Source organism: Athene noctua, chromosome 1, assembly GCF_965140245.1.
Source record: "Athene noctua chromosome 1, bAthNoc1.hap1.1, whole genome shotgun sequence".
Lineage (NCBI taxonomy): Eukaryota > Metazoa > Chordata > Aves > Strigiformes > Strigidae > Athene > Athene noctua.
The window spans coordinates 66102060-66129852 of NC_134037.1; the positions used below are offsets into that span (position 1 = coordinate 66102060).

A 27793-nucleotide genomic window follows, 5' to 3' on the forward strand; every position below is an offset into this window, starting at 1 on the left:
GCACAAGCTGCAAGGAGCAAATGAAGACGGGATGCAGCACACAACCAAAAACCTGGCTTTTGCCAGCATGCTACATTATTGCCAGGGCATGGAAGCAGAACCAGTGGACAGCACACATACATTCAGATTAAATTCAATCCTTTTCATATGAATTACCCATAAGGTTCCTGGAGGAAAGCTAGGAAACTTTGTCTTAGATACTGCATTGCAAAGCAGTAATAAACCAATAAGACACAAAGTTATGGCATACATCTAGCATATTTCCCCTCAGATGTTTTTCCAGAGAGAAAAAACAGTACTGTCATGCTTTTAGAAGCATGTATAACTAAGGAGTAGGAGCTTTTAATCTTACCTGTGGTGCCCCCACAGTGGAGTTAAATGAAGCACTCTGCTACCATGTCAACACAACTGGATAAATTTATCCCAAGCATGAGGGGCCCCACTCCAGAACCGTAAGTGAACTCCCACAGCAGTACAAGTGCTCCTTTCCTTTTGGCATGTCACTGAGCCTTCCTCATTCACACCCAGGGCTTCCTGTGCTATGTATGGTCAGATGACTGACTTGGGCACTCTTGCACACTGCAGAACACACTTCTGTTGGAGGCATGCAAATCTACCATGGGAAGGTGCTGGTGGACTTTCAACTTGTGATCATTATTTCACCTGCATCTTCACACTTCAGAGACTGCAGGTTTCAGTCTATAGTCCCTAGTAAACCAGAAAGATTGTACTGAAAGCAGCATTATACCTGTATCACACAGGTATTGTGTAAAGGGGAAGAAGATCAGATAAAACTCTGCAAGAGCTGCAGGTAACTCTTGTGTGAGGACATCACTGAAAAGCTGTCTTCACCACTGAAAGCACCAGCTGCTTACTCAGAGTGCATTCTGCAAGAGAGAGCCACTGATGCCATCAGCAAGCAAGTCCCAGAGCAACTCATTTACTTTATTACAGTAAGGGAGAAATGGAAAGCCAGATTTTTACAAGGATATCTAGTTTCTAAATCAAAACATACATTTCTTGTGGGATTTGAAAGAGTGTAGATTACCACTGACTTCAAATGACTCAGTCTGTGGGAAATCTCTAAGCTTCATGCCTCAACTGAACATATCCCAAAGGTTATGAATAAAGGCAGACATGATTTAGAAAGGGATTTAACTCTGGCATGCCATTGTTAGTAGTTGATCAGCAGCTCTTCATAACTGAAATAAATATTATATCTGCTCTAGTCAAGGAATAAATTTGATCTCAGAGGAAAAAAGTAATACACACTAAAAAGCAGCAGCCTGTGCTTGTGTGTCAAGCTCAGCCTGAGGTTCATTTTCTCTCGGAATACAAATAATTACAAGCATGTTACAGAAATCCACCCATCAGTGATTAAAGGAAAATTCCCCAATTGTCAAAACAGATTCTGCTGTCACCTGTCACACACACGTTCTGCTGTACAAGACAACTTCACTGGCTGCTTCGTATGTCTATCTCATTCTAACAAGTGCTGGACTTCTGAGTGTGTCCGTATCGATGAATATAAACCCCCAGAGAAGCCATACAAAACCAGTGGCAGGAGACTACTGTGGTCAATCTGAAGAAGGGAGCCTATGGAGAAAGATGGAAATCCCAGCAATAACTGCCATTTTACTAACCACAAATGTACAAAATCCCTATCTGTTGAGCCACTGAAGTTTTTCTGTTTCTTTGGGTATAACTTACAAATACAGCTTGCAGTAACCTATGTGTGCAAATATAGCAGTTCTAAATACTAACTGTTCCAAAGGGCTGGGGAAAAACAGGAACAAGTTTTATATGACCGGCACTAGAGAATACACATAAAACTCAGCTTTTCTCTACTGAGACAAAAGAAAACGTACTGCTATAAAACTGAAACTTTCACTTGCTTATCTTAATTTTATTTAAGACCGTAACAGATTGGAAAATTTACTGAGGATAATGGTACTAAATGATGCATTAAGGCCTTTTCTATTTTCCACTTCAGGCTTTAACACGATTTGTTTCATTCTGTTGTCTAGTGCTATATTTACAGCTTTTTGTATTGTGCTTCTTTACTTTAGAAAGCGACTAAAAAGAGAAGTCAAATTCTTATCATGGCTGCGGTAAATTCAGGAGTCATTTCTGTATGACACATCCTGTTCAGAGCTACAGAAATGCAAACTGCAGAAAAATCAGTCACAGGCTTTCTTCTGCATTAGTGTCAAAAAGCATGTATCCAGCTCCATTCAGCCTTTTCTCCACCGGGGAATACACCTTCACGATATCTGATGATATGGATGTCCCATATCTTTACTGTATTTTAAGAAACCCTAATAATTTTATAACCTGCATTTCTCCTGTCACATCAAATATAGTATTTGAAAGCTAGCTTTAACACCCTGATGCACTTAACAGAGAAGGGAATGTTTCAAAAGCCTGTAACTTCTAATAATCCAACAAAAGCCTGGATGTGGACTGTCTATCTAGGTGTCTCACTGATACCAGTGGGAGATTTCGTAAATAAGCACTGCAAGAGCATACCTTTAATATTATTTACATTATAGAAATGGCTGGAAATTCACACTAGTATCATGTGTCCAGGGCACCCACACTGTACAAGCCTCTCAGCTGGGGGAGAGGCCCGATGAAGCTCTTGCTGCACAGCAGAGCCACAAACTGCTATGACAGGCCAGTGACTAAGAAGTTTGAAAGATAACCCAGGTCTCACAGCCCACATACATGGAGGGCATGTATGGAGTGGGTGTATCTGCTGTGCTCCTCCTACTTCATACAGAAATCGATACTAGTCTTCTAGTCACCTACTGACAGCCTGATGGAAGCTATGCATACAGCACCAATATTGGAATCTGGTTATAAAGTTTACAGCTGGTCCAGAAATGGAAGTATCTATGGGATTGGAAATAACATATTCACAATTTCTTCATAAATTCAGAAGTTCTCCATTAGCACTAACTATGAACACACAAAAGAAACTTTGTACCAGGACTATTTTTTTTTTTCCAGACTCCTCATCTTTTTTTGTTGTAGATGTAGGTCACATTCAGGTGCTTCAGAAGGAAATACTGCTTTATGTTGCAGATGTGCCATGCATTTGGTTTAGTTTTCTAATGCCACCCTCTAATAGAGTCCAGAATCAACACCCAGAGTCAAAAGGAGCTTTATAACCCACCCCGTTTAAATGTTACAATATACACTACGCTATCAGACACAAAGATTCTGTACTCATAATAGACATGCCAGGGATGTGAAGTATCTTGAGAGTGTGTCTGTAATCATCAACTCTATTCTGCACACCATCTGCATTATTAAATTACTTGGCATTTCTTGCTCCAACTCATCACTTGCAACACAGTGCTGCTGAAATGCAAAGCTCTTTCAACATGACTTCCACTGACAGCATAACTAAACTTTTTTTTTAAAGTAGTTGCCCTTGGCTCTGAAATTGGACAAGAATAATGCACAGGATAATTTCTCCTGCTATGTTAATGAAAGCTATCATTTGGAACAGGGGTTCTCCAGTCATGACGCTATTGAAACAGTAGTGGTGTTTCAGCAGTCCCTGGGGGAATTAAGGTGTCAAAAAAAAAAAAAAGTGATGGATGCAAGTGCTGCATAATCACAAAAAGCAAGTAGAGTATTTCAAGTGTCTGATGTCTCTGTTAGTGAAATGAAAAAAAATAATCAGGAAGTACAGAGAAAAAGGTGGTGCAAAACACCTACTCATTCTGAGAGAATGTAGAGTAGAATAAAGCCTGCAGTTTCTCTCTGATAGTGTTTTTTTGCTTCTACAAAGAGCTAACATGGTAGGAAGCATGCTGCTTTTTACCACAGAAAACATTTACATCAGCTGCTACAATCAAGAACATCAGTTCTGAATAGAACAGCAGCTCTTCTGGGTTTAAGAGAAGAGTTGGCATTAGTGTGTCACAATCACAGAACTTCCAAGAAACTATATTAATGGCATAAATCACTTCAAAACACGATTTAGCATCATAGAATTTAGATGATTTAGAGAAAAATAGGATTAAACTGCAAGAATGCAGTTGAGCCCTGGTACTACTTTGCTGCATTTCTGTGTGCCTGTAAATGTTTATAAATACACAATCCACAAATGTTCTGTAAAGTCTGTAGAATAATTTCACATGTAGAGTATCTTCCAAGCTAAGTTCACTTTCACACAGGTGATTGCACCAGCTCTGAAGATTTTGTTAGTTTGTATGCCAAGATTCTCCAAGCACATTGCACAAGATGTTTGTAAGTCCAGTAAGCTGACACTGACAATTTCTAGCCCAAGCCTGCATGAATTCTGAAAGCAATGATGCCAAATTCCAGAAACAAAGGTAAGAGACTAAACCTATTTTAGTATGTCTTATTTGACGAACTCTAAGTCAGTCATTACTGTTCTGGGGAATTATCTCAATAGCCTCACACAGCAGTATTAGCACAAAATATTATCATAAGGGCCACTGATTCATGAAACCTGAGCGTAAGAAACTGAGGAAAAGGTAATTCCCCAATATAATACAACACTAAAGTTAAAGGAGATACTTGTAAGACAAGCACATCAGTCAAACTGTTCATCTTGAGAACTATCCTAAAACAAGTGACTTTACAGATTAGAAAACCGAGATCCTCCTCAGTCACCAATTATGTGATCTTTATTATCTTCCATCAGTCCCTCTGAGATTGTACACCTAAGTCAGAATGCTTGATACTGTGCTTCTGACAAATTACCATTCTTCAAAAAAAGTAATTTTACATCATCACAAAGTGAAAATGTTCTGTAGTTTATCTTGCAAGGCAGACAAGCATGAGGAACACATACCTGAAAATACTAAACAAAGAAGCCCTCTACCCATGCACTGTAAATCAACGCAAGTTTCTGCAAAAGAGAGTGAAAGGTACTCCAGAGTAAGACAAATTTCCAGTAAGGTTTCTCTCTAACTCCTTAAGGTGTATCTCCCCCTAAACATGAGATTACTAACTTCAAGAAGAAAGAGCACAGCTTTCACCTTTACAATACTGTACTCTGTAGGTCATTCTGAAAACCTCTATTTGTTTTCCTGGTTTTGACACTTGTGGTCCACTTGTCTTGCTAGTCAACTGAACACTCACCCCTAACTTACCCCGCCCTTTAAAATCAACACAATTAAAAAAGTAAATGCCAGATTACAAGTCAAATGAGACATTTCTTTAATCAACAAAACCCTGCCTAATTATAAAAGCTTGTGTGATTACCTTGATTTAGAGCATATTCCTCCCTTGAAGAGCTGACCCAATTATTAATTCATGCTATTTTTCCCTTTTACTGTACTTTTTCTTTTTCTAAAACACTATTTTCAACTAGTCCTTGATGCATTTGTGTAATACAAAATGACCGTGTAAAGGCCTGCACAGAAAGTAAATCATCCTAATTTCAACTGCCTAAAGATGGGAAACAAACAAAAAAAAAACCTAGGCCAAACAAACTCTAAGTACTCTATGCTCATTTATGGCTCGGTTTTCAAAAAGAACTGAGCAATTAAAAAAATAAATCAACAAGATATGCAAATCTGGTCAGTATAATGTGGAGGAAATACCATTTAATTACAAATATCAATGGTTATAGTAACTTTTAAAACACCATTACTACCTACTGCACTGTAGAAAGGTTTCCCTAGCATGTCTTTATTTGCCTGACTCTTTAAACATTCCTGAACTGTTTAGAAATTAAGATTAATTTAAGAGACGTGCAATACATCTGCAGCAGCTTAATGCAACTAGAGAAAAGAAAAAAAGAAAAACCTCTAAGTATCCTCTTCATGAAGGAAAAAAAGCCCTTGACACAGCTGATCAAACCCAGATACATCAAGTTTTACAAGAAATTGAACTACTTTCCTCTCCTCACCTTACTATCTCTTTTAGTGGAGGAAAATGTAATAAACGTTTTTGTCGGACACTTTTCCAACAGTTTTATAAGGCTGATTTGACACTTACTTCTCAAGAAGCAATTTTTTTTTTTTTTTTCCTGAAACCAAGCCTAATTTAAATCATGCAAGCAGAAATGCTAGAATAAGCTCATTCTTCATATTTGGTGCTTGAATGGTTCAGTTATACATACTGAGACCTACTCACTAATCATATGCACTGCTAATTACATCTCAGCATTTAAAGACCATCAGTTGACTGAAGCTGGCAGAAGAAGATTATTAGTAGGCTAATCTACATTTAGAGCGGATGATGAGTATTTACATCTGAGATTAGACTTCATTTAACACTCCTTGAAGTTCTCTTTGAAGCTGTGAAAGGCATAAAGTAAACCTTCATCAAAGATCACCAAGAGTTCAGACTATGTTATACAAAGCAGAAGCAAAATACTGAAAAGGGAAGGCTTGGTGATGGACAGATATGTTATACTGTAGACCTCCCTCCCCAATCACAGCTGATTTACAGGCATTACAAGAGTTGAGAGGTTTATTGTATTATTTCTTTCAGTTATAAGCTTGATCTTCCAACCTTTAATGAAATCACATCATTCCCTACTCCTGTAATGCAGCTGGCCTTTACAATGAGTCCAGTAAGACTTGATACCTCGAATAAAACCTTTAACTATTACTTAATTTGAAAGTACTTTTACTGCTAAAGTCTTATCTGACATTTAGTCATGCTATACTATTTTCATACATTTTTTTAAAATAACATAGTGTGCAGACATTCTTTATCAATATTACCAATACAATCTTTGAACACTGAAAGCACACAGCAAGAAAGAGGACAAGAAGGGGAATAGGGAAGTTTAGGTCACCTACAAATGCTCCGCCCCACCACCCTGTCAAAGCAGTTAAAAAAAAAACATCCGTGCAATAGTTACAGCCTACATGACTGTTCTTGGTTTTGTCCCCTACCCTGCTCCTATTTGCATTCTTCAGCTTCCACAGCTTCTACTCTTTAATGTTGTTCTGTTCCTAACCTGAGAGACATTTTTTCACCAGTTTAAAGTTTCTGGAGAACAACTAGTTCTTGAAAATATATATCAAGAGAGTAAAATGCAACAGGAAAAACAAAATAAGTATGAAAACTTCATCGATTCATCTAGACCTAAATTCAGCCTCAGAGTCAGCAACGCAACAGTTTTAGGCTCGCAGCTGGTTTATGACTCGTCAGCTCAGACAGTACAGAGTATATGTGGAACAGACAAACTGCTACATCCAGCTCTCTTCAGTCCAGGAGTTGGATGTGATGACCTCTCCCAGTTCTTTAGACGTTTATGGGCTTTGCTACTAAAGCAAAATGGCAAAGTATTTTGCCTGTTTTACAATACTTTGATTAAATGCCCACGGCCAAACAGTACTGTAAGAAAAAGTAATGCTTTCACATTTACACGGTTTGCTCAAAAGCCGCTGAAATAAGCAAATTATATTACATAAGTGTGCAGTTATGTAGCACTATATGCCAGACGCCTACTGCCAGAGTTAAAAGGGGCCCACTTCAAGTCAAGTCTCCCATTACAAGGAAAGCCTCCGTGAACTACTGCGACCCCGCCTATTACGCAGCTCAGAGTCTAAAAATTAACCAACGTAAAAACATAATGGATAATTCAATTCCATGAGCCTCACAACACAACAGAACCAAACAAGACTCTCAGGTTTCACCTGCCCTGGAATCAAGAGATGTCAGGGTGCTTGAAATCTGAAGTCTCTCTTATCTGTATGTGGAGAGTATAGGACCTAGAATGAAACTCTACGGCCTTCCTATTTCCACCTGCGAGGACAGCTCCTCTGACTTCTGAGGAAGTCCCTCTGACGGCACAGCTCTGTGAGAGGCACAAGGAGTAAGCTGAGACTGCACACTGTGAATCGCCCACCTCACTCAAATGAAAACAGCAGCAGTCCACGAGGCAAAGCTTGTGGAGTTTCAAAGAGAAGACACACATATGTGTGTCCATGCTGGAGAGAGTCCTGTGGAAACTGACTACAATACCACCACGGGTTTTGGGGGTTTTCTTTTTCTGGTTGCTTTGGGTTTTTTTTTTGGGGGGTGGGGGTTTTTTCTTTCTCTTCATCCCTCCCCAGAGGAGGGAGAAACTACAATATCAGTCAAACTTTTATGATTTTTTTTTGCATGTATTTCAGACACACAAAACCCATACCACACAATAACCTTAAAACTGTAGGTCAGTTTCCTGGTTCTGATTTTTTTAGGGCAAAACCACACTAATTCAGTACTATACTTTTAGCTGTATGAAGCCTTTACAAATCTAGTAAGTGGGCTTTTTTTATTCTACATTCACGCTACATATCTGTCAATAAAATTTTAAAAGGGGAGATTTTTTTTATTATTATTACCTTTAAAAATGGGACCAACTATATCAAAACACACAACCTCGGGTCACCACACCTTCAAGTGAAAGTGTTTCAGTTTTATCACTAGGAAAGCTGGCAAACTGGGGTGAGAGGATGCAGCCCAGGGTATCCTCGCCAACTAACCGGCTGGGTGCGGGCAGCTCTTTGTTCAAGCCCATCCATCATCAGTGTTTGATGCAACCCGTACCAGAAGCACGAACTTCCCAGCACGAACAGTCGGCGCATCCCAGATAACGTGTCAGCACAAAGAAACTGTGGCGCTGCACGGCGGGTGCCCAAGCTGATTTTCAAAGGTCCCGGGGCCTCGCAGCTCCTGCCCGTTTCAGCCAGAGCTCAGCGCGTCAGGAAAAACTCGCGTCCCCGCACTATGTTGGGAGACGGGGAGAGACAGCCCGGCCACGGCCAACCCACGGGTGGAAGTCGCAAGCGCCGACTCCCAGCGCGCTCGCCGCGGCGAGTTTCTGCTCCAACACACATCGGGGGGAGGAGGGTGGGGTGGGGTGGGGGGGGGTGCAAAACCAGGCTCTGCCGCGCGTAAGCGCCGCGGCCGCCCCAGGGGTCCCATCGGGGCTCGGCGCCCGCGGGGCTCGGCGGCCGGAGCTGACCCCGCAGCGGCGGGCGGGCCGCGCCTGCTCCCGGGCCAGGCAGCGGCCGGCGAGCCCGAGCCGAGCGGAGCCGAGCCGAGCGGCTCCCGCCCCGGCAGGTCGCTCTCACCTGCGTTGTAGAAGCGGTCCAGCACCGCCGTCTCGCCGAAGTCCAGCTTGCCGAAGTGCAGGGTCTCCAGCGCGGCCCCCACCACCTCGCAGGCCTCCCGCAGGCTCTGCAGGGCGCCGCTCTCCGCCGCCAGCACCGGCCCCTGGCTCGCCTCGTTGATCACGTAGGTGACGGCGGTTCGCCGGCCGCCACCCTTGGCCCGCGCCGCGATGCCCGGGCAGGCGGCGGCGCCGTCCTCAGCCCAGAGGGTGCCGGGCGGCGGCGCGGCCAAGTCGGGCAGGAGGCTGCGGGCGCCCGCCTCGGCCCCCTGCGCCCGCCTGCCCGGCGGCTCCTCGCCGGGGGGGCCGCCGCCGGCAGGCCCGGGCACCGGCAAGCTGATGATCCCCTCGCTGCTGTCGCTCATTCCGGCGGAGGAGCGGCCGCCGCCGCCGCGGCGCGCCCCGGGCTCTGCTGCGCTGGCCGGGGTCAGGCGGCTGCCATACCGCCCGGCCCGGCCCGGGGCGGCCCCGCCGAGCTGCGGGAGGGGAGGAGAGGCGGCCGGGCTGAAGCTGGGGGCTCCCCCTTGGGCGCTAGCGAAGGCTGCCGGAGGCGGGGAGACGAGCGCAGCCTCCTTCGGCGTCTGCCGCCGGCACCATGACGCGCCGCTCCCGTCTCCCCCGCACCCGCGGGGGTTACCCGGCGCGCCCACCCCCGGCAGCCCGGTCTCCTTCCCCCGCCGCTGCCGGGACCTCGCTCCTCCCGCGCGAAGTTGCTCGGCCGCGGTCAGGAACCACTTGTGGGATCGCTCTCGGGCGCCCCGGCTGTAGCCAAGCGACAGCTGCGGGGCCGCGGGCTGAGGCGGCCCCGGCGCCGGGCACCTCCCCCCGGCCCCGCCTCCGGGCAGAAATAACACACACGCACACGCACCCCGCCTCCCCCAGCGTCCCGGGCGGGAACTCTCGGCGCGGTGAACCACGCCGCCTGCCCACGGGGCTTTTCAGCCTGACGCCATGGGAGGAACCGGCGCTCTCGCCAAGCGTTTTTTTAATATCACCCCCCACCCCCACCCCCCATAAAACGAGCCCACAGCCGCACTTCAGGCTAGTGGGGTCAGGCTGCGCCTTCCCCCTCGCCAAGAGACGTGGGCCCTGACGCGCCTCGGAGTCTTCAGACGCGCTTTTGCTTCATCTGGATGAGGCTGCGGTTGCACGAAGCTGGGCCGTGTGTCACGGCTCGGCGTAAAACCCGGTTCTCTTAATGGAATTCCTACCATTTACTGACTTTTTTTAACGATACGCGTGTCCTAACTGTCTCGTCAGGAGTAAGCGCTCTGGGTGTCGGCACTGAGTTGAGAGCAGCGTCAGGTTTTAGTAGTATTAATCAGCCCTTGCCTTCTGCTCGTATTCCCACCTAGACTTCCCTATCTCGGTGTTCCCAAAGGGCTTCAAGTTCACTGAAGGGTTTGTGGCAGCTTTCAGCGGTATCAGCCTCATGCTTTTCAAGCGCTGTGCCTGGCAATGGGAAAACTACCCCTGTTTGTGGATTAGATGTGTTGGTTTGTTATATTAACCTGGAATCTACTCATCAAGAACACTCAAATGCTTGATAATTAGCAAAACTATTTCTTCATGGAAAAGGAAACTAATTGGAATAACTAATACATATATTGGTTAATATATGGTATAGCCAAAAGCTGTGCTAACTTTGTATGTATGGTAGGCCACCCAGTCGAGGAAAAGATCCTTCGACATTTGAAATAATACATAACATGAAGGAAGAACACCCCAGAATATCAGATTGTCTGCTGGCCAAGAGTGAGCCTCTGAGAAACTCAAAATTGCTTTGAAAAGAAAATGCCATTGAAACTTCTGCAGTCTGTTTTTGAACAGAGATACTGTGAAATTGGATAATTTATCCGTGCTGGGTTTTATTAATTAGGGGTTTTTATTAAATAGGTGCAGGAGAAAAGAAGGAAAAATAGTATTCTATGTATTTATGTTTATATCAATAGGTCCATTCTGTTAAAACTGATCTTGTTAAGACTAATCAACTTCTTGGCGTGAAGCCTGCTCCTCTACCATTGTTTTCCATTACTTCTGTAGACAGAGGATCAATTCTGGAATAATTAGAAAAATTAGTCACTACAGTACCTTCAGTACGTCTGTTTGCTTTTGCGTTAAGCAGTCCCCTTTTTCGATGAGATATGCCTGGCATTTGCTTCTGCTGATAAGAAATAGGTAAATGGGGTGGGAAGATGATGAGCAAACTAAAGACTCATTTACAGGGAAAAGTTAATATTTGCTAATCTGCCAGATACAGTAGGTTATTGTTTCTTGCTACAAGTCTCCACAGCAATCAGTGTTTTTCCAAAAAATGTCATTTTCCACAAAATGCAGAATCAGTGTTAATCCATTAAGCATTGCAGTTACATCACCTTACAGGAAGCAAGAACAATATGTCTCTGTTGTTCTCAAGAACAGCCCGTGTTTGTCAAATGCAGAAGGAAGTCTCAGACTGAAAGAAGACGGAAGAAGCATGCTATTCCACTTAGCATTACTGACTTGTGAGGCTTGTTTCATTATTAGCACCGAGTCTATTCCAAATTCAAGTTAGTTTTGCTGCTGATTTGGCTGGGAGCAAGGTTGGGCCCTAAACTGGCAAAAAAAAAAAAAAAAAGCTGTTGAATCTGAAAGAACAAACACAAATTGCCCATGTTTTTATAAAGCAAATGCACATCTTTTAATCTGTTAGCTCTCTGAAGTGAGGAATCGGACATTTAAGAGCTCTTGTGTTTTAATGTTTGATTAGGATTGTTTGATTAGAATGTTTGATTCTAAGGATTTTTTAAAAACCAAGATAAAACGCCATTTGTTATCAGAAGTACATTTACCTTGTTCACTTGTTTCTCAAGGGCTGTGAAATTAACATCTTTAGCAACAGATGGTTTGCATATTATCACGATTCAGTATTGCCCTGTTCCGGCTCTGTTTTTTTTTTTTTAACGACAAGAACTTGTAAAAAGCAGTTAGCTGTAAATTTGTTGCAATAACGACCCTCTCTTCATTATATGTTTTTACATCTATACATCATTGGTCTCTAGCTTTAACCATAATTATAATTTTAACATCCAAGACTTTGCCAACTTTATTAGTTGCAAATATAAATGCAACTTTTGATGAGTGACAAACAGCATATGACAGATGCCACAGGCTTGATTTAGCCACAGTAAGCAAGATCCAAGACTAAAAAAGGTAGTTCCAGTGTATCCTGATTTTAGAGATGAAATTTTAAACATATGTGCATTTAACATAACTGTCAAAATTATATTTTTCATGTATTATGGCCATCAGCATCCAGTAGAGGGAGAAAAATTATTCTAGGCTAATCTGCATTTTGAATGTTGTTTATGATAGTGCTGATAAAATTGATAGAATGGACTAAAGCACTTCACTGCAGATACTGGGTTTAAAATGGATGCTAAATTTCATCCATACTTTAAGGCCCTCTTAGTTAACTACAGAACTACAGAAGGAGAGATTGGAAATACACTGTAAACTCGCCACTGATAAGCAGGACAAAGTAGTTTGCAGGAGTAAAGTCCAGTATGCTACAATTATGGCTGTAAAAAAGAAAAAGAATGTAAAGAAATTTGCCGATACAAAAATCTGAATGAGACGTGGAAAGTATATAAACTAGTGCAATTTCTGTAAGCTTTAGACCGAAACTCTTATGAGCAGTATAAATGATTAAAGTGAAATAAAAAGCTTGTTTCTAAAATCTGTCCTAAAATGTTAGACTAAGTATATCACTGTAGACAATCAGAAGTAGCCTTCATATTGGAGAGAGGGTGATATTTTGTTACAAGGTGGTCAGCTGCTAATCTTTAGAAAGTGGTAAATATGTTTACACTGAACATTTAAAGCAACATTTAAGTACAAAGGGGCAGGTAAATAGAAGCCGGTGGCCACTGTGTAAGGATGCAGCTGATCATGGAACAGTAAAAACACGAGAAATCTGCTTACCAAATGATGGCATGGTGCACATAAATGGCAGTCAGCAAATACTGAGAGAGCAATGTGGATACATCATTGGGGATGCTGGGATATTTCTTCAGTCGGGACTGTCCTTGGAGCTCTCGTCTTGTGAGCATGGTGAAGAATGGGCACTGTTCTTGCTTCCTACCCTTTCCCCCCACAACTCTCACGCTTCTGTCTAAATCTCCTTGTCTAAATCTTCCTCCGCTCCAGCATCTTTCCCCTCCTCTCACTTCTTTTGTTCTTTTAAACTTCCAGAAAAGTCTCCGTGCTAACTGCCTCTTCCTCCAACTTACACAACCCTCACTTTCCCCATATGAGGGGAGCCTTTTCCCTTTGCATTCATTCCTGCAACCCCCTCAGTTACATTCATTTCTTTCCACTGTTGCCAGTTTTGCAAGCTTATCATGAACCTTGGGATACTAGGTTTAGTATCTTATTTTCTTTGAGCTTCAACTCTTACACCTTTATGACTGTATGGGAATTTCAACTGACAACATCTCTAAATTTCTATTTGTCAATAAGCATTCACGATTGCAGAAGAAAATCTCAATGGCATGAAGACTAATGAATGGTTCTGTAACTAAAAGACTGAAAAAAATTTACTGTAGTCCTGAGTATTTTCAGTACTTTAAGCTACCTGTCCTTGCACATGGGGGAATGGTTCACAATCTACTTTCTCTGGTAGAAAAGCTCTTTTCACAACTTCTTTAAATACTTGGATTTGAGCCTACCTGATTACTGTTTCTGCTGACCAGCAAGGGTTTTGTAAGGATTTGTGTATATAGCAGTGACAGTTACCAGCCCAGCTCACACCTGGGTTAGCTGTCAGCCAGCAGGCTGAGGAAATGACGGACATGGGTTTCTAACAGAACAGAGATCAGCAGACTGAAAAGAAAGTGAACTGGATGCAGACATATTGATGTAACCATCTCAACTACCTATTCTGATGTTAGTGAAGGGCATGGTTGTGAGCTGAGCTCAGAGAAGTGACTGAAGCATAAATATAGCCTAAAAGTTACATATAAGGCAACTTTAATTTTTCTGATTCATGTTGGGTTAGGGAAAAAATATCTCCGTGTAGTTGGGGGATTTTTGAGAACAGAGGGCTCTCCGTTTTTGCGTGGAACATGGCTGCCATCTACTGCTGCATGCGGGGTATGCCTGGTGTTAGCCGGTGGAAAGAGTTGGCTGATAGACCATATAAAATGGGATTGGTGGTCCTTCATGTTTCTCAAATTTACTCAGCTGCCCAGAGGCTGAGGAGGAAATATAGTCATGTTCAGCAGTTTTGGTTTTTGGGCCCTTCTCTCTTTGATTGTAAAATAGCTTTCGTTTCTTTAGTTGTTATTCTACCTTGAAATCCGTGCAAATGCATTTACTCGCCATATTATTTTGCTTCCTAAGGATCTTCAAAACTTGAATTTATGAGCTTTTCTGTGGAAAACAAAAAAGATTTGTGAACTAGTTCTTCTCTCAGGACTTCCTTGTAACCTTTTATCCACTTCTTGATCTTTATGAAAATTCTTTTAATCTGTCTTTGAAACAAAGCTGCGCCACTGATAAGAACTGCTTCCTGTTTGCATAACCTCTCTGTGGAATTTCACTCATTAGAAAAGACCAGCTAGATTTGAAAATGCGCTTGATGAAACGTTTCCAATTCTCTGATACATCAGTAATAAATTGTCCATAGAGTAACTGGACTTTACACCATTAAGCACCTGACTCCCGAACACTACCTCGCAAATGGCCACGTCCAAATTTACTTACTGCACCACTGCAGTGGTTGTGTATCTTTTCAGATGTTGTTATTGACATCCCAGTCATAAAGGGCAATTACTTTAAAAACACTTGCTCAGAAAGTTGTCTTGTTACTTGCATTTTGAAAAGATACGTTGATTTAAAAAGCTTCCACAGAGGCTAAAATTGGTGGAATTTTGCCCGGAGCAGCCAATTCAGTAAGGTATTACTTTGCTCCAGGGTTAAGAAATCTGATCTCATATGATGTCTGTCAATAAATTAAGCCTATAAATTGCCAGTTGTGAAGTTTTGGGAGTTACTGTGATAATCTAAAGGATACATTAGATTAAACTTCACTTGCACTGAATTTGGATTGATTTTATTCTAAAATCCTGGAGGCTGTTGGATAAACATATTTGTCTTCATTTTTACAATGACATCAAAGAATTAATAGAATTGCCTAATCCAGTGATCTATATTTGAACACCAGTTTAAGCAATTGGACATTTGTATGGCTTTACAATAGATTTTGTAGTTAAGGTTTAGTTTTAAATATAAGGCTGAGTAGCAGGAGTACATAACTATCCCCCAAGCTTCATGATGTAACCTTGATTAAATAATCTGGTTTTGCTGGATCTTCCTAATGTGTAAAATAATATTTTTGCATTTTTACCTCTACACACATAGATGGGTCATTATAACTAATTAAGTAGTCTGTGTCCAACTGCAATAATCTCTCTGTATTCAAAGTCCTGTATATCACACAGAGGATAGAATACAACAAAAGCTGCAGCTGCTGTCTGCCAAAATATTTATTTTCTAAGTCTGAATTCCCCCAAATTCCCCACTTCCTTCCAAAAGCAAAATTCCCACTGGCTTGAACAGAAGATGTCACGGGTGTAAGAAAACTGGAGACTGTTCATAAAAGGACTTACATAAAGCAGAATTGCATCACAAGAAGAATGACAAAATATGCAGAGCTACTCAAGAAATTAGAGAATAGCTTAGAAGGGCCTTTTAAAAGGAAAAATGAAGGTAGTATACATACTTATGATTGAAACATCTTGTGTCTTCAAGATAATGCACACAAAATGAGCTGATGCATGTCTTCTGTATCTTTGAAGTTTGGAAGTTCTTGTCGGAAGCAGAATTATTTATCATGAGAAACAGGCAGCGGGTGGTCAGAAGCCTGGTCCGGGCCGGATGACCTTGAGTTACGAATCACACCGGGGTATGTGTGAAAGCTTAACAGCATTGATGGGGAGGGAACATCCTGCCCCAGAAGTCACCCAAGGTTGGATGATTGCCCATGAAGTCTGCAAAAATCTGTGGTAACTGGTGGAAAGGTAAAGGTGGCTGGGAGAGATCACAATCACCAACTAAATTCAAGACCAAAAAGGCTTGCCTCCACTACCTGTAAGGAGCATGTGTGCTAAATTACATAGCAAGTAAGTCTAATGTAAAAGTAACTAACCGATAACAGATAGCATGGTAATTATGGACCAATGAGTGTAAATTTAGGTTAAGTTTTTACTAACCATGTAACAAGATAAATAGGCGGTAGTTCCTTTGTATGGTGTGCTAGCTTTGTGGAATTACTATCTAGCACCCATCTCTGCTCAGATGTGAAATTAAAGATACCTCAACCTTGAGTGTATTGGCTTGCATACCAGATGAAAGAACCCTTCGTTTGGGCTAACAGTATCAAGCTAATAAATTTCTCAGCAGGCCCTCCTAAGCTTATAGCTTTCCTCTGAAGAGGTCAGAGGACAAGCCCGCACCGGAGGGATCAAGCACAGAGGTCCAAGGCTGCAGCTACCACCTCTGCAGAGTCAGTCAGAGCGGGCTGGCGTGGTGTGGCAGAGCGCGACGGCCACCCAGTGCCACCAGCAGTTCCCCTGGAGCCCAGGGGCGCTTCTGAGGCGGCAGCAGTGCCCTCGCCAGCCGGGCTCGCCGGGGCGGGCGCGCCCTGCCGCGCTGACAGCATCCTGGGCCGCCTTCTGCCATCATCAAAGATGGCGGCGGCGCCGCAGCTTCAGCCCCGTCCGGCGGCAGAGTCGCTTCCGGCGGCGCCGTGAGAGCGGCGGCTCCTCCGCGCCTCGGCCGAGGCCCGGGCGGGGGCCATGGGCACGGCGAGTGGCGGCGGCGGAGCCAGTGCCCGTGCCCTGCGGCTGCCCGGCCTGCACGGCTACGCGGCGGAGTTCTCGCCGTACTGGCCGGGGCGTGTGGCCTGCGCCACCGCGCAGTACTACGGCATCGCAGGTGCGGGCGGCGGCGGCGGGCGGCGGGGTAGCTCTTAACGTACGTGCCCGGTGGCGGCTCCTGACGGGCCTGGAGATCTGGGTCTCCGGAACGGCAGTCAGTGTCTCTAAAAGCGCGTCGAGTTTTCCTTTTCCGTTTTGTTTTTTTTTTTTTTCTTTGCTACAGCGTGTATTTTCTGTGAGCGGGCTGTCCCCAGCCCGCCAGCCTCCGGCTTGCGCAGCCCCGGTGGTGGTTTTCACCAGGCCCTCTCAGGGGAGTACTAATTTTGTACGGTCGATAATGAACACAGTAGTAGAGACATACACAGTGCGAATGAAATGCCTGAAAATACTGTCTCTGTAAAATTTTCCCTGTTCTAGTCTCAGTCAGTGAGTGTCCCGATAAGCCCCGGGTGACTCCGTGGTCCCGCTGTAGAGGTGAGCTGAGCTTTCCTCAGCATTGGGAACTCTCATATCCAGGGGGAGCATTGCTGTTGAAAGCATTTATTTTAAATAAAATGGCTAAATGTGGAATTACTTTGACTATCCCAGTCATATAAGAAGGCAATACCTGTGTGTGTTTTTTCAGAACTGGATTATTACTGAATTACATTAGGAAAAAAATTTTCACAGAAAGAGTGGTCAGACGGTGGAATAGGCAGCCCAGGGCGGTGGTGGAGTCACCATCTCTGGATGTGTTTAAGGGTCATTTAGATGAGATGTTGGGGGATATGGTGTAGGGGAGAACTTTGTAGAGTAGGGCTGATGGTTGGGCTCGATGATCGCAAGGGTCTTTTCCAACCTGAATGATTCAGTAATTCTATGATTCTATTATTTGTTTCATTTCTGTTGAGTTGTATTTGTATTACTAGATTCAGGGGAAAAAAGGTTAGGCCCGCTGGGTTATCAAAAGGATAAAAAGGAACCCCGTGCTGGTATGTCTGTAATGTGAGGCTCATGGGGAAAATGCACTGTTCGGCTTTATAAGTGAGTTGTTCCTTTTCCAACCTCACTACAGATATATTGGAGGGAAAAACAAACAAACAAACAACAACAAACAAACAAACCAAAACCCCACAAAAAAAACCAAAAAAACAATCTGTTGTAAATGAATGACTGTTTTAGAGAACGTGAAACAAGATGTTTCTTTATGCAGTTGTTTGGCCTCTTAAAGTTCAAATGCCCTTTGTATTTGCACACTGGAGTTACCTCAGAACCACAGTAGTTTCCTTTGGTGTGGGGGAACTAGTTGTGATGTTTTGTTTTATTTTGCTGGTTTAGGTTGTGGAACTCTGGCAGTGCTGGAGCAAAATGAAGCTGGAATTGCTCTGCTCAGGAGGTAACATAGGTTTATGTTTTATTTTTGCAAGAGAAAAACTTACTATGTACCTGTGAGTACAAGACACAACCCAAATATTTTGGGTTGTTGTTAGCAATAATACTATTGTATCCATGCTATAGTATCTACTGAATACATGTCTTTGTATTTACTTACAAATGAATGTATGTGTATTTACATATAAATTACAGGTTTACATTGCACAGCTTTTGTTGTAGGAAGTAATATAGATTGCACCCTTTCTGTAGTGTAAATCATTTAATAGAAAACTGACATTGGAAATTAAAAGTAGCCTCTCTGTCCTAACTTGGAATTTAAAGTTTTAGTTTTTTAGGAACAGTGCACTGCCACCTAAATTTATGCCCTTATGATTGACTTATACTGAAAATAGAGCACGAAGCTACATAGTCACAGAGGTCCTTCTTAGGAGATCAGATATTTTAAGGGTTTGACAAGAAGACTTTGATTTGTGTTCTGAATGGGAGGAGGAGAAAGGTTAGGAAGGAGAGGGTTTAATACCTGACATAAAGCTTCTTTTAAGTTTTGAAACAGCAATTGTTTAGAGTAAGAAGGTTGAAATAGAAATACTTAACAAATAGTTGATCACATTCAAAGAAACGGTTTTTAATTCATTTTAATTATAAAGCAAGACTCTGAAGTTGTTCAGCACCCTGTAAATTCTGCTAAGTGCTCTGTTTTAGTACTGTTCATTTCTATGTTTCTGGTGACTCCACTTACTTTGTGGTAGAAAGTCCTGTAACTTCCTGAGCCGTAAGCTGTGTCATTGTCTCTATCAGAACATTCTCTGTGTGTGCCTTTCCTTCATCATTACTGAAGGGTGCTGTGAAGTTCAGCCTGATCTTAGCTGAACCTTCGGTATTTATATTTACCATCAGATAACAGCACGGTCATTGACAGTTGTTGCAGAGCAACTAATATGTAGTATCAGGTCCCTTATGATGAATTGTTGATGTGTTGAAAGCCTTTTTAAGGGAGTGTAGAGATCTTTAATATGTTCATGACTGTCTTTCTGTTGGTTTTTCATTGTGATTCAGCTTCCTAATAGTATTGTGAATTGGATAGAGCTCTCCCAACACAAACAGTTTTATTTCTTTGTTTACCACAGTTGTTATAGACAAAGGGCTCCTACCTCTGTAGCAACATCCTGGAGAAACTGTAGATCAGACCAAAACATGTGGTACCTCTCTGTTGGCCTAGCAAGCTTAATACTGAAAACAGATTTCATTCCCTGTGTGTTGAAGGTCCTTGGCTCATTTGTGCTTTAACTTAATCAACCTATTCTGGCATACGGTTGTAAAAGTTGAGATTATAACAGTTAAGTTACTTCTGAGGGCATTTACTGGAAACACAAATACACAAATGCTATTTAAAAGATAAAGAGGGTGATTTAAAGAAATACTGTCTTTGCATGTAACTAGTCCAGACTTTTATGTCGTGCTTTCTTACAAATATCTTCATTTTTCTGATTTAGTTTTGACTGGAATGACGGCCTGTTTGATGTGACCTGGAGTGAGAATAATGAACATGTGTTGATCACTTCTAGTGGAGATGGATCTCTGCAAATCTGGGATACAGCTAAAACCAAAGGTCCTCTGCAAGTCTATAAAGAGCACACTCAGGAGGTAAACCAGGCAAACTTGAAAAATTTAATGGATGATCCAATGTTTGAATTATTAAAAGATTTATTTGTGGGTTTATCATCAAAAGTAGGTTTTGTCTATTTTTTAACTTTGTTTGGGTCCATGGTTTGAATTTATAACGACATTATTTTGAATATAAAGTGATTTCCATGTTCATATTTCTATGTAAGTTCATATGTTGTAGTAGGTACTGTTTAATTACATGAATTTAATATATTCAGAAATAGCGTTTGTGCTTTCTTATAGGCCAAGTAATCATTGAATTGTATGAAAGTACTGCAGTCATTCTGTGATTTTTAGAGAACATTATTGGATAGGTTTAAATCAGCTGATGTATACGGCAGTGTCATCCTTGAGGCTATAGTGTGATACACATTATGCAGATCCTTAGGGCTTCTGTTGTAGCTGGGAACTGTGTATCCTTTCGCATCCTAGCATCTGTGAGATCCTTCTCAAATAACAGTAGTCAAAGATTGGGACAACATGTATTTTTTTTTTAGCTTTGGTTTGATACCGTTGCATTTGATTTCTTAAAATCTCGGTTTCTTTATGTAGTGCATATAACATTCTTCTCTACCCATACTGCATGTTCATAAATGTATTTGCATATTTTTAAGGACATTTATACTTAGTATTTTTCTCTTCCCTCAAGTGATTTTTCTAGCTCTTTCTTTTTTCTATGCTTTCCTTCTAACTCTCCACTCCTGTCAAGTCTTTGAACTTTAGATGCAGTCAATTTCAGCCTGTATTTGCGTATTTTTAAGGACATTTATACTTAGTATTTTTCTCTTCCCCCAAGTGATTTTTCTAGCTCTTTCTTTTTTCTATGCTTTCCTTCTAACTCTCCCCTCACTTCTGTCAAGTCTTTGAACTTTAGATGTAGTCAATTTCAGCCTGAATTACTGACACTTTATCAAAATGACATAAAACTGAATAAAAGAACCTAGTGGATATATAGTCAATAAAAATGATGGAAGAAATCCGGTTGTGTATTCACAAAGACCTCAAGTTTTTTTTAGATATGAAGCACAAAGCTAAAAGCTGAGTGACTGCATGTTGCATGACAGTCTGTCTTCCATACCTGATTTCTTTGTAATTTTACTACTTTGGTTTAATATATATACTATGTAAATAAAGAATTTTGAGATATGAGTTTGTAGTTGTGATCAGGATTTTATGATAGTCTTCAAAGGGTGATGGTAGTAATGGAAAGATGTAGGCAAATCATAATACCTTTTTTTTTTGTCTCTATCATTTTCTCATTGAAATTCTGTCCATAAGTTTATTTTGGTTCTGCTACACCATCTGTTGTAAGTGAAGTAAACATTTCTGTGTCCAAGTATTAGTTTAGCAGGTAGCATGGGGAGGTGGATGCATTTAGCCATGGGTTAGAAAGCCAGTGTAGGACACATGGGCTGAGTGTTTGCTGAGAGACATGAAAGGTTTGTATTGGTTCTTTATAAACATGCATCAAAAGGATAGATCTCAGAGGGAACATACCTAATAGTTTGTGGTAAAAACTGCCAGACAGTGCTCTTTAAAACAATTGACAACCTTCCTAATCCTTAATCCCTGTCTGACATTTCTAATGCCAATTTTGTCACTCCATTTCGTAATATTTCTAATGCAAGATTGACTGGGATCTATTTCTTGTTTTGTAAATGAGATCATTGTCCCTCCTCACAAAGAATGTGCATTTTTAATTTAAAAGCACATCTTCATTATCAGAGGACAATGAGTTTTATTCCAGCACTAACCAACTGCTGAATCTTATTAATAAATTAGTCTAATTTACTTTGGTTTTGATGAAGTCTCACTGAGACAATAGAATGCAAGGATTAAATTTGTCTTGTAAAGTGAGTTTGAACATTTATTTCAAACTATTTTTATGTTTTTACATCTTTTTTTTCATCATCTTTTCATTTTGCCCGAGACATTTCTTTCTGCTGTTTAGACATAAACTAGTATTAATGTAATTTACAGTTGAAGATAAAGCACTAAAAGGTTAATAACTAGGGTTTATGCTGTGTTACTAGTCTTTCCCAGTTGCTCAACAGCTTCTGTTGAAGTGTCTGTAAATTTACATTGGATGATAGCATGAAAAGAAGAATAAATGTGAACCTTACTTCTGTTAATTCTCTTCCCATTACCTGGACCAGTCACACGCCAAATGAAAAATAGCTCTTGGTTTTTCTGAGCCTGTTGTCTGTTCTGTTTATAATTCTTGCCTGAAGGAGAATTTGCCCAGATCCTGTTGCCTCTGATGCAGCTGCAGAGTGCTGGGCAGTCCCAGCCATGTCTGCCGTATGTACACATTCTATGTCGTAACACATATTCAACAGATGTAGGTGTTGATAGCTTGCAAGTGAACTATAAGCCATATGTGCACTTTGCCTTATCTGTGCAGTAGATCTGATACACCCCGAATATATTGGGCTAGTGAACTGTGTGGCGCAGGTGCATATTTCTCAGAGACATATGTTTTTCTGGAAAATTTTGGACATAAATACGAGTGCCAGACAATTCAACTGAGCTGACTTCGTAGGGCTGTTGTATGAGAGGACGCTATGTAGTGATACATTTAGGGGCATTTCCAAACAGCAACAGTTTAGGAGTTGAAGGGTGAAGGGGAGAGGCTAATGTTTGTGAGGACCTCAGGAGACACTTCAGTGAACTCTGAGGTCTTCCATTATTAAAAGATGAGCAGGTACTTGTCTGTCTCCTTTGGTATGATTTTACTAGGAGGAGTCAGGTTGAAAGAGAGGGTGTTTTAATGAGCTGTAATACTGGTAGTTAGCTGACAAAGGCAGAAAAGCCAAGAGGTTAAAGGCATGGTTTGGAAAAACAGAAGAATTACCTCTTCATTTATTTTTGTCAAGTACTATCTGACTGTTTTGTACATTTGGATTATAACCCCCTCAAGGAAGGGAGCTAGCACAGAATGGTGCCAGAGTAATATGCCTTGCAGTATATGGCAGGCAGGACATTGTAAAATAAAAAAGGAAAGTTGCAGATAGTGCACTTTTTTTTCTGGGGGTAGTGGTTGCCTTCCACTTATGGGAAATAAGCAAATACATGAAAAGCCGTTAATTTAAGCTGGATCTTGCACAGATTTAAATATTTCTTAGGAAGGAAAATGCTCAGAAGTAGCTAAATGATACCTTGTTTTCCTTTCTCATACAGGACACTTTCCATAGAAGACTGGCTTCTACTAATTTTTTTTCCAATCCAGCTTCTCTGCTTTTTTGTTTGGTGATACAGGTCCAAACATTTTCACCTTAAAACCAGGGTTGATCTCATTTAATGCACAATTCCATCTATACAGGACAAACACAGCATCTAGTATGTTGACTTGCAGGTTAAATCCAGTGCTGTGCTAGAACTAGATTGTCCCAGCTAGAGCACAAATCCTCAGTGGTTACTGGCCTGACTGTTGAGAGCAGCACCACCTACTACTGGTAGGCAGTGGCCATATTTCTGAGAAGTGTCATGGAAGGTCTGACTGGGTTAGGAGGTGGAGCAAATGAACTGCTTCAGCTAATATTTACCCACCTTAACACTGAAATGTTTCATGTCCCACTGCATCTTATTGAGCCATTTTGGTGTGAGGTAAAACCAGACAGAATAGGATGCACCTTCTATAATGTAGATAAAGATACGGTGCATTTGAAGATGGAAGTTGTACATGTTCTTGACTTTCAGATTTGAAGTTTTGAAGAAATGTAAAGATCTACCTTAGAGCTTTGTTTTTGCTGAGGCAACAGAGCTGAAAAATCAGCAGTGAAGGATGGAATTAAGGTATTCTGTTGTAGTGGGGAACAACATTAGAATAAACTGTCAGACAAGAGGGAGCTGATTTCAACTACACAGTGAAAAGCAATTTCTTAACAGCTGAAATTGTTAGTTATAAGGGAAATTGAGTTTTTAATTTTATTTGTTTTGAGGATATGAATGGTAAGGAGTGTCATAGAACCTGGAAAAGATTAAAATCAGGAGTATTTTATGGCATGTATTTCTCATAAGACTTAGACAGAAAAGAGCATTTATTATAAGTCAGCTAAAACCTCAAAGTCTGCTCTGAAGAGAGATGGCATTTGCATTACTAGCATTTTGAAACTGTAGATATTTGAATAAAATTGGATCAGAGATAAGAAATCAATCTGAATTATGGCTTTTTACAGTGGTAGAAACTTCTGACAATGGCAGGTCTATGTGGATTTTGTTACAATTTTTTTTCCCCCCTCCATTTTAGTCCATCTGTACTTTTTTGGATACTTTTCTGAGCCTATATATTTACCTTTAGTGCCAGACTGAAATGTTGAATTTATTCTTTGTTCCAGTAAATGACATTGTAGGCAGCTTTGTGGTGTGGTTTTTTTAGCCGATTATGATACAGTCTGCAACTGTATCATAATAGACTTGAGTCTATTTCATGACACTTTGGCTAACTGGAGTCTCAAACTTGTATTCTAATGCTCTTTCTAAACTAGGCTGTTATATCATTTATAGGCATATAGTGTTGACTGGAGCCAAACTAGAGGAGAGCATCTAGTGGTGTCTGGTTCATGGGATCAAACAGCCAAGCTGGTATGTTGGTTTTCTGCTGAAGGTTGAAAAATGTGATTTGTTTCAGATCTGATAATTCTTTGTGTTAAGAAACAGCACTGATTCACTTTTCCTCTTTATTTTTATACTGAGGCTGAAACTCTGTTTAATTGAGGTGTTGCTTATCAGTTTAACTATACAAATGCTTTACATGATACATGGTAAAAAGAAGTTCATTTAGTCCTTTCTGTATATATAGAGCTTTTTTATGTGTGAAACCTTTTCCTTTCTAATTGAATGTGTACCTCAACAGTTGTTTTTTTTTTTTTACTTCATTCAGTGGGATCCAGCTGTGGGGAAGTCATTATGCACTTTTAAAGGCCACGAAGGGGTTATTTACAGCACTATATGGTCTCCACACATCCCAGGTTGTTTTGCATCTGCCTCAGGTAAACATGGTGGTAAAGGGGTTCTCACAACAAACCTTGTATGTTACTGGATTAGTTCAGCACTTTGTCCAGCAGATGGTAGTGTGTGTCACACATAAAGATGGAGGAAGGGAAGATAAACTTATTGCTGCAGCTGGGTTTGTAGGTTCTGTTACAATTTGTAAATCATCCTTTTGGCCATTTAAACAGGAGTCAGCAGTTTTCTAACAGTCACTTCAGTGACTTTGAGGCAGTTTTTTCTTTTATTTCGTGTAGATCTCTTCCATTCACCTCACTCTTACTATTGACCACTGAATATTACATGCTTTATTTTGTGTTCTGGCTTATATTTTTGTTCAAACTATTTCAAGTGTAAGTAGACTGTTAGCATTGTGAGAAACATAGTCAGTTCCCATTGAACTGTTTTTTACTGCTGGAGATCTCTGTGCCTTGTGCTTTGGGAGAGGTAATCATCAGTTCTACTTTTCTGCTTTGGCCAGTGATACGAGTCTTGCTGGTCGATACAGTCATAATTGGGTTGGGTGTACCTAGAGGCAAAGAGACTGTATGGTGAGGTGACTGTTCTCGAAACACTGCTCCTGTTCCAGAGGCACAAGGAGAGCTCTGGAGTGAGACCTGGAGCCTAACTACTCATTAACTGGGTAAGGGGTCCTGTGAGCCATGGAGTTTGCCTGGGAGATAGAGAGGCAGTAACACACTGCCTTAATATAAATAGTGGTAGAATAACTCCAGTGGCTTAAATTTCTCTGATTTCAAGTATGTTGGACTTCTGTACTGTATTAAGTAGAAAATGATTAGCTCTTTTATCAAGAGGGTAAACAGGTATAAATATGTTTTCCTGCTACTGAAGCTAAAGAGAGACAGTGAGTATACATAGATACTGGACTTCCCTATGCCATGGGAAGTTTGATGAAAAAGCACACATGGCTTTCATAAACTTTCAGTCTGGCTATTTCCATTTGACTCTACTTGCAGAGTTGAACTAGAATGACTAACAAATTAAATGTATTTGTTTTAACGTAGTGCTTGGAAGCCAGATGCTGGAGCACAGATATTTACAGTTTATTCAAGTTTCATTGAGGTAGCACTTAGTGAGTTACCTATCTAATAGGATGTGCAGAAACTTACAGGATTGTAAATTATATGAATAGTTCTAATGAAATGCAGCTATATACTACAAAATACTAGTGGAGTAGTATTTGGTCAAAGGTAAGTGGAGAAAGCAGTGCTTAGTGGGTTTTGCAAATTCTAGGGGATGTTATGATCTCTTTAAAAAAGTCCTGCTCAGAAGCCTCCCCTCCATGGTAGTCTTATTCATACAAAATTTCTGACATTCTAGATGAACAAAAGGGCTTTACTGATCCAGCTAGTTATTTCAGATTTGATTCTCTAAGCTATGAAGCCAAACTCCCTTCTAATACATTGCCACTTGAACAATTTTGGGAAACACTGATTGTTAGATGCTGTATGTGGTGGTACTTAAATTGGGTACAGAATTGATCTGTTCTTTGAGTGACTCAGTGGGTGCAGCTGTTGTAAGTTTTGACTAAAACACTGAAGAGTTCCTGTTCTTTTGTGAATTTTACTTGGACTCTTGAAAGGGACTAACATATACTGCTGGAGCCTGAAGCTAATTGCAGTCAGTTTTCACTGATTGATGACTCCGTAGTATTTTATAGGAAAAACAACATGCATGGAAGACACAATATTTTTCTTCTGTAAGTACTACTCAGGTGTAAAATAAAAATCTTGTAGTAATGCTAGGTGCAAAATCATTAGGTAAGGTAAAATGAAGTCTTCAAAATGATGGTGACCTGTCTTCATGTTTCTGAAATAAAATATCTGGTGTGCTTCTAAATGAAATAACTTCAAACCAAAGATCTTGTATAGAAATCATGACATGCCGATGTGGAAGAGGTTTCTTTGTTTGCTTTTGATTTTAGTTTACGTTGGAATTTTCCTGTGGTTTGATTAGAATACTATGGAAAATACACGTTGGGAGTTTTTCTTCGGTCAGCAGGTCTGTGAGTGGTAGAAGTACTCATGACCCTCTAGGTTTGGGTGTAAATTCCATCTCCTTATTGTAAGAAGGACACATCAGCGAGTTTATGTTCAGAGAGTTTACTTCACTGTTTAGTGTATAATGGCATTCTATTCTGTCAGTCAAGATACGTGATGAAAGTCAAGTGGAACTGTTCACCAGGTGGGACCTCATTTGAAACTTGCGATGATCCATGTACTTTATAAGGATGACAGAAACTTATGGGACAGAAAGCTTAATTTCACTGATGACTGATCTTCTATTGAGCTAAAGTTGGAGCTGGAGAAAAACTGCAATCTCCATGTGATAGTATTTTGTCAAATTTACAGCTGTTCCCTCTTTGATACACTTGCTGGAAGGGTAGAGCTGAGGTTTTGTGGTCTCTTGCAACTTCATGTTGTCTTGAAAATTAGTACCTGAAAATGTTTCTGGGGGAAACTTTTTGTACTTCCTTTCATGTCTTTTAACTTTTTTTTTAACAACAGCTTTTTGACAGGTATTGCTGAAAGATTTTGAAACACCCTCTTTTTGAAGGAGGCTGTGCTGCTTTAGGATTGTAGTGTGTGTGTATGTTCTTTATCTCTTATCCCTCCTGTCCCCTTTCTCTCATCCCACCTCACACACACCTGCTCACAACCAAATACTTACTCTAATCTTAATAGTATAAAGGCTTAGCACTTCAGACCAGAAATTAACTCTT

The 27793-nt window shown here is 41.1% G+C and overlaps 2 protein-coding genes across 3 annotated transcripts in view; one reads left to right on the forward strand and one right to left on the reverse strand.

Annotated features, from left to right (window-relative positions):
* MAP3K5 (mitogen-activated protein kinase kinase kinase 5) overlaps nt 1–9854 on the reverse strand; it is a 105896-nt gene extending 96042 nt beyond the window's left edge. Inside the window, exon 1 of the mRNA XM_074896404.1 lies at nt 9066–9854. Coding sequence (XP_074752505.1) covers nt 9066–9468 — 403 coding nt within the window. The 5' untranslated portion in view covers nt 9469–9854. The remainder of the gene's footprint in view (nt 1–9065) is intronic.
* A 6840-nt stretch (nt 9855–16694) lies between these two features.
* Nucleotides 16695–27793, forward strand: part of PEX7 (peroxisomal biogenesis factor 7) — a 49464-nt gene continuing 38365 nt past the window's right edge. Inside the window, exons 1-5 of one of the 2 annotated variants that reach the window (XM_074896406.1) lie at nt 16695–17080; nt 18340–18397; nt 19890–20040; nt 24568–24645; nt 24944–25052. In XM_074896406.1, the coding sequence (XP_074752507.1) occupies nt 16942–17080; nt 18340–18397; nt 19890–20040; nt 24568–24645; nt 24944–25052 (535 nt within the window). In that variant the 5' untranslated portion in view covers nt 16695–16941. The remainder of the gene's footprint in view (nt 17081–18339; nt 18398–19889; nt 20041–24567; nt 24646–24943; nt 25053–27793) is intronic. The other variant, XM_074896405.1, reaches the window with a different exon arrangement.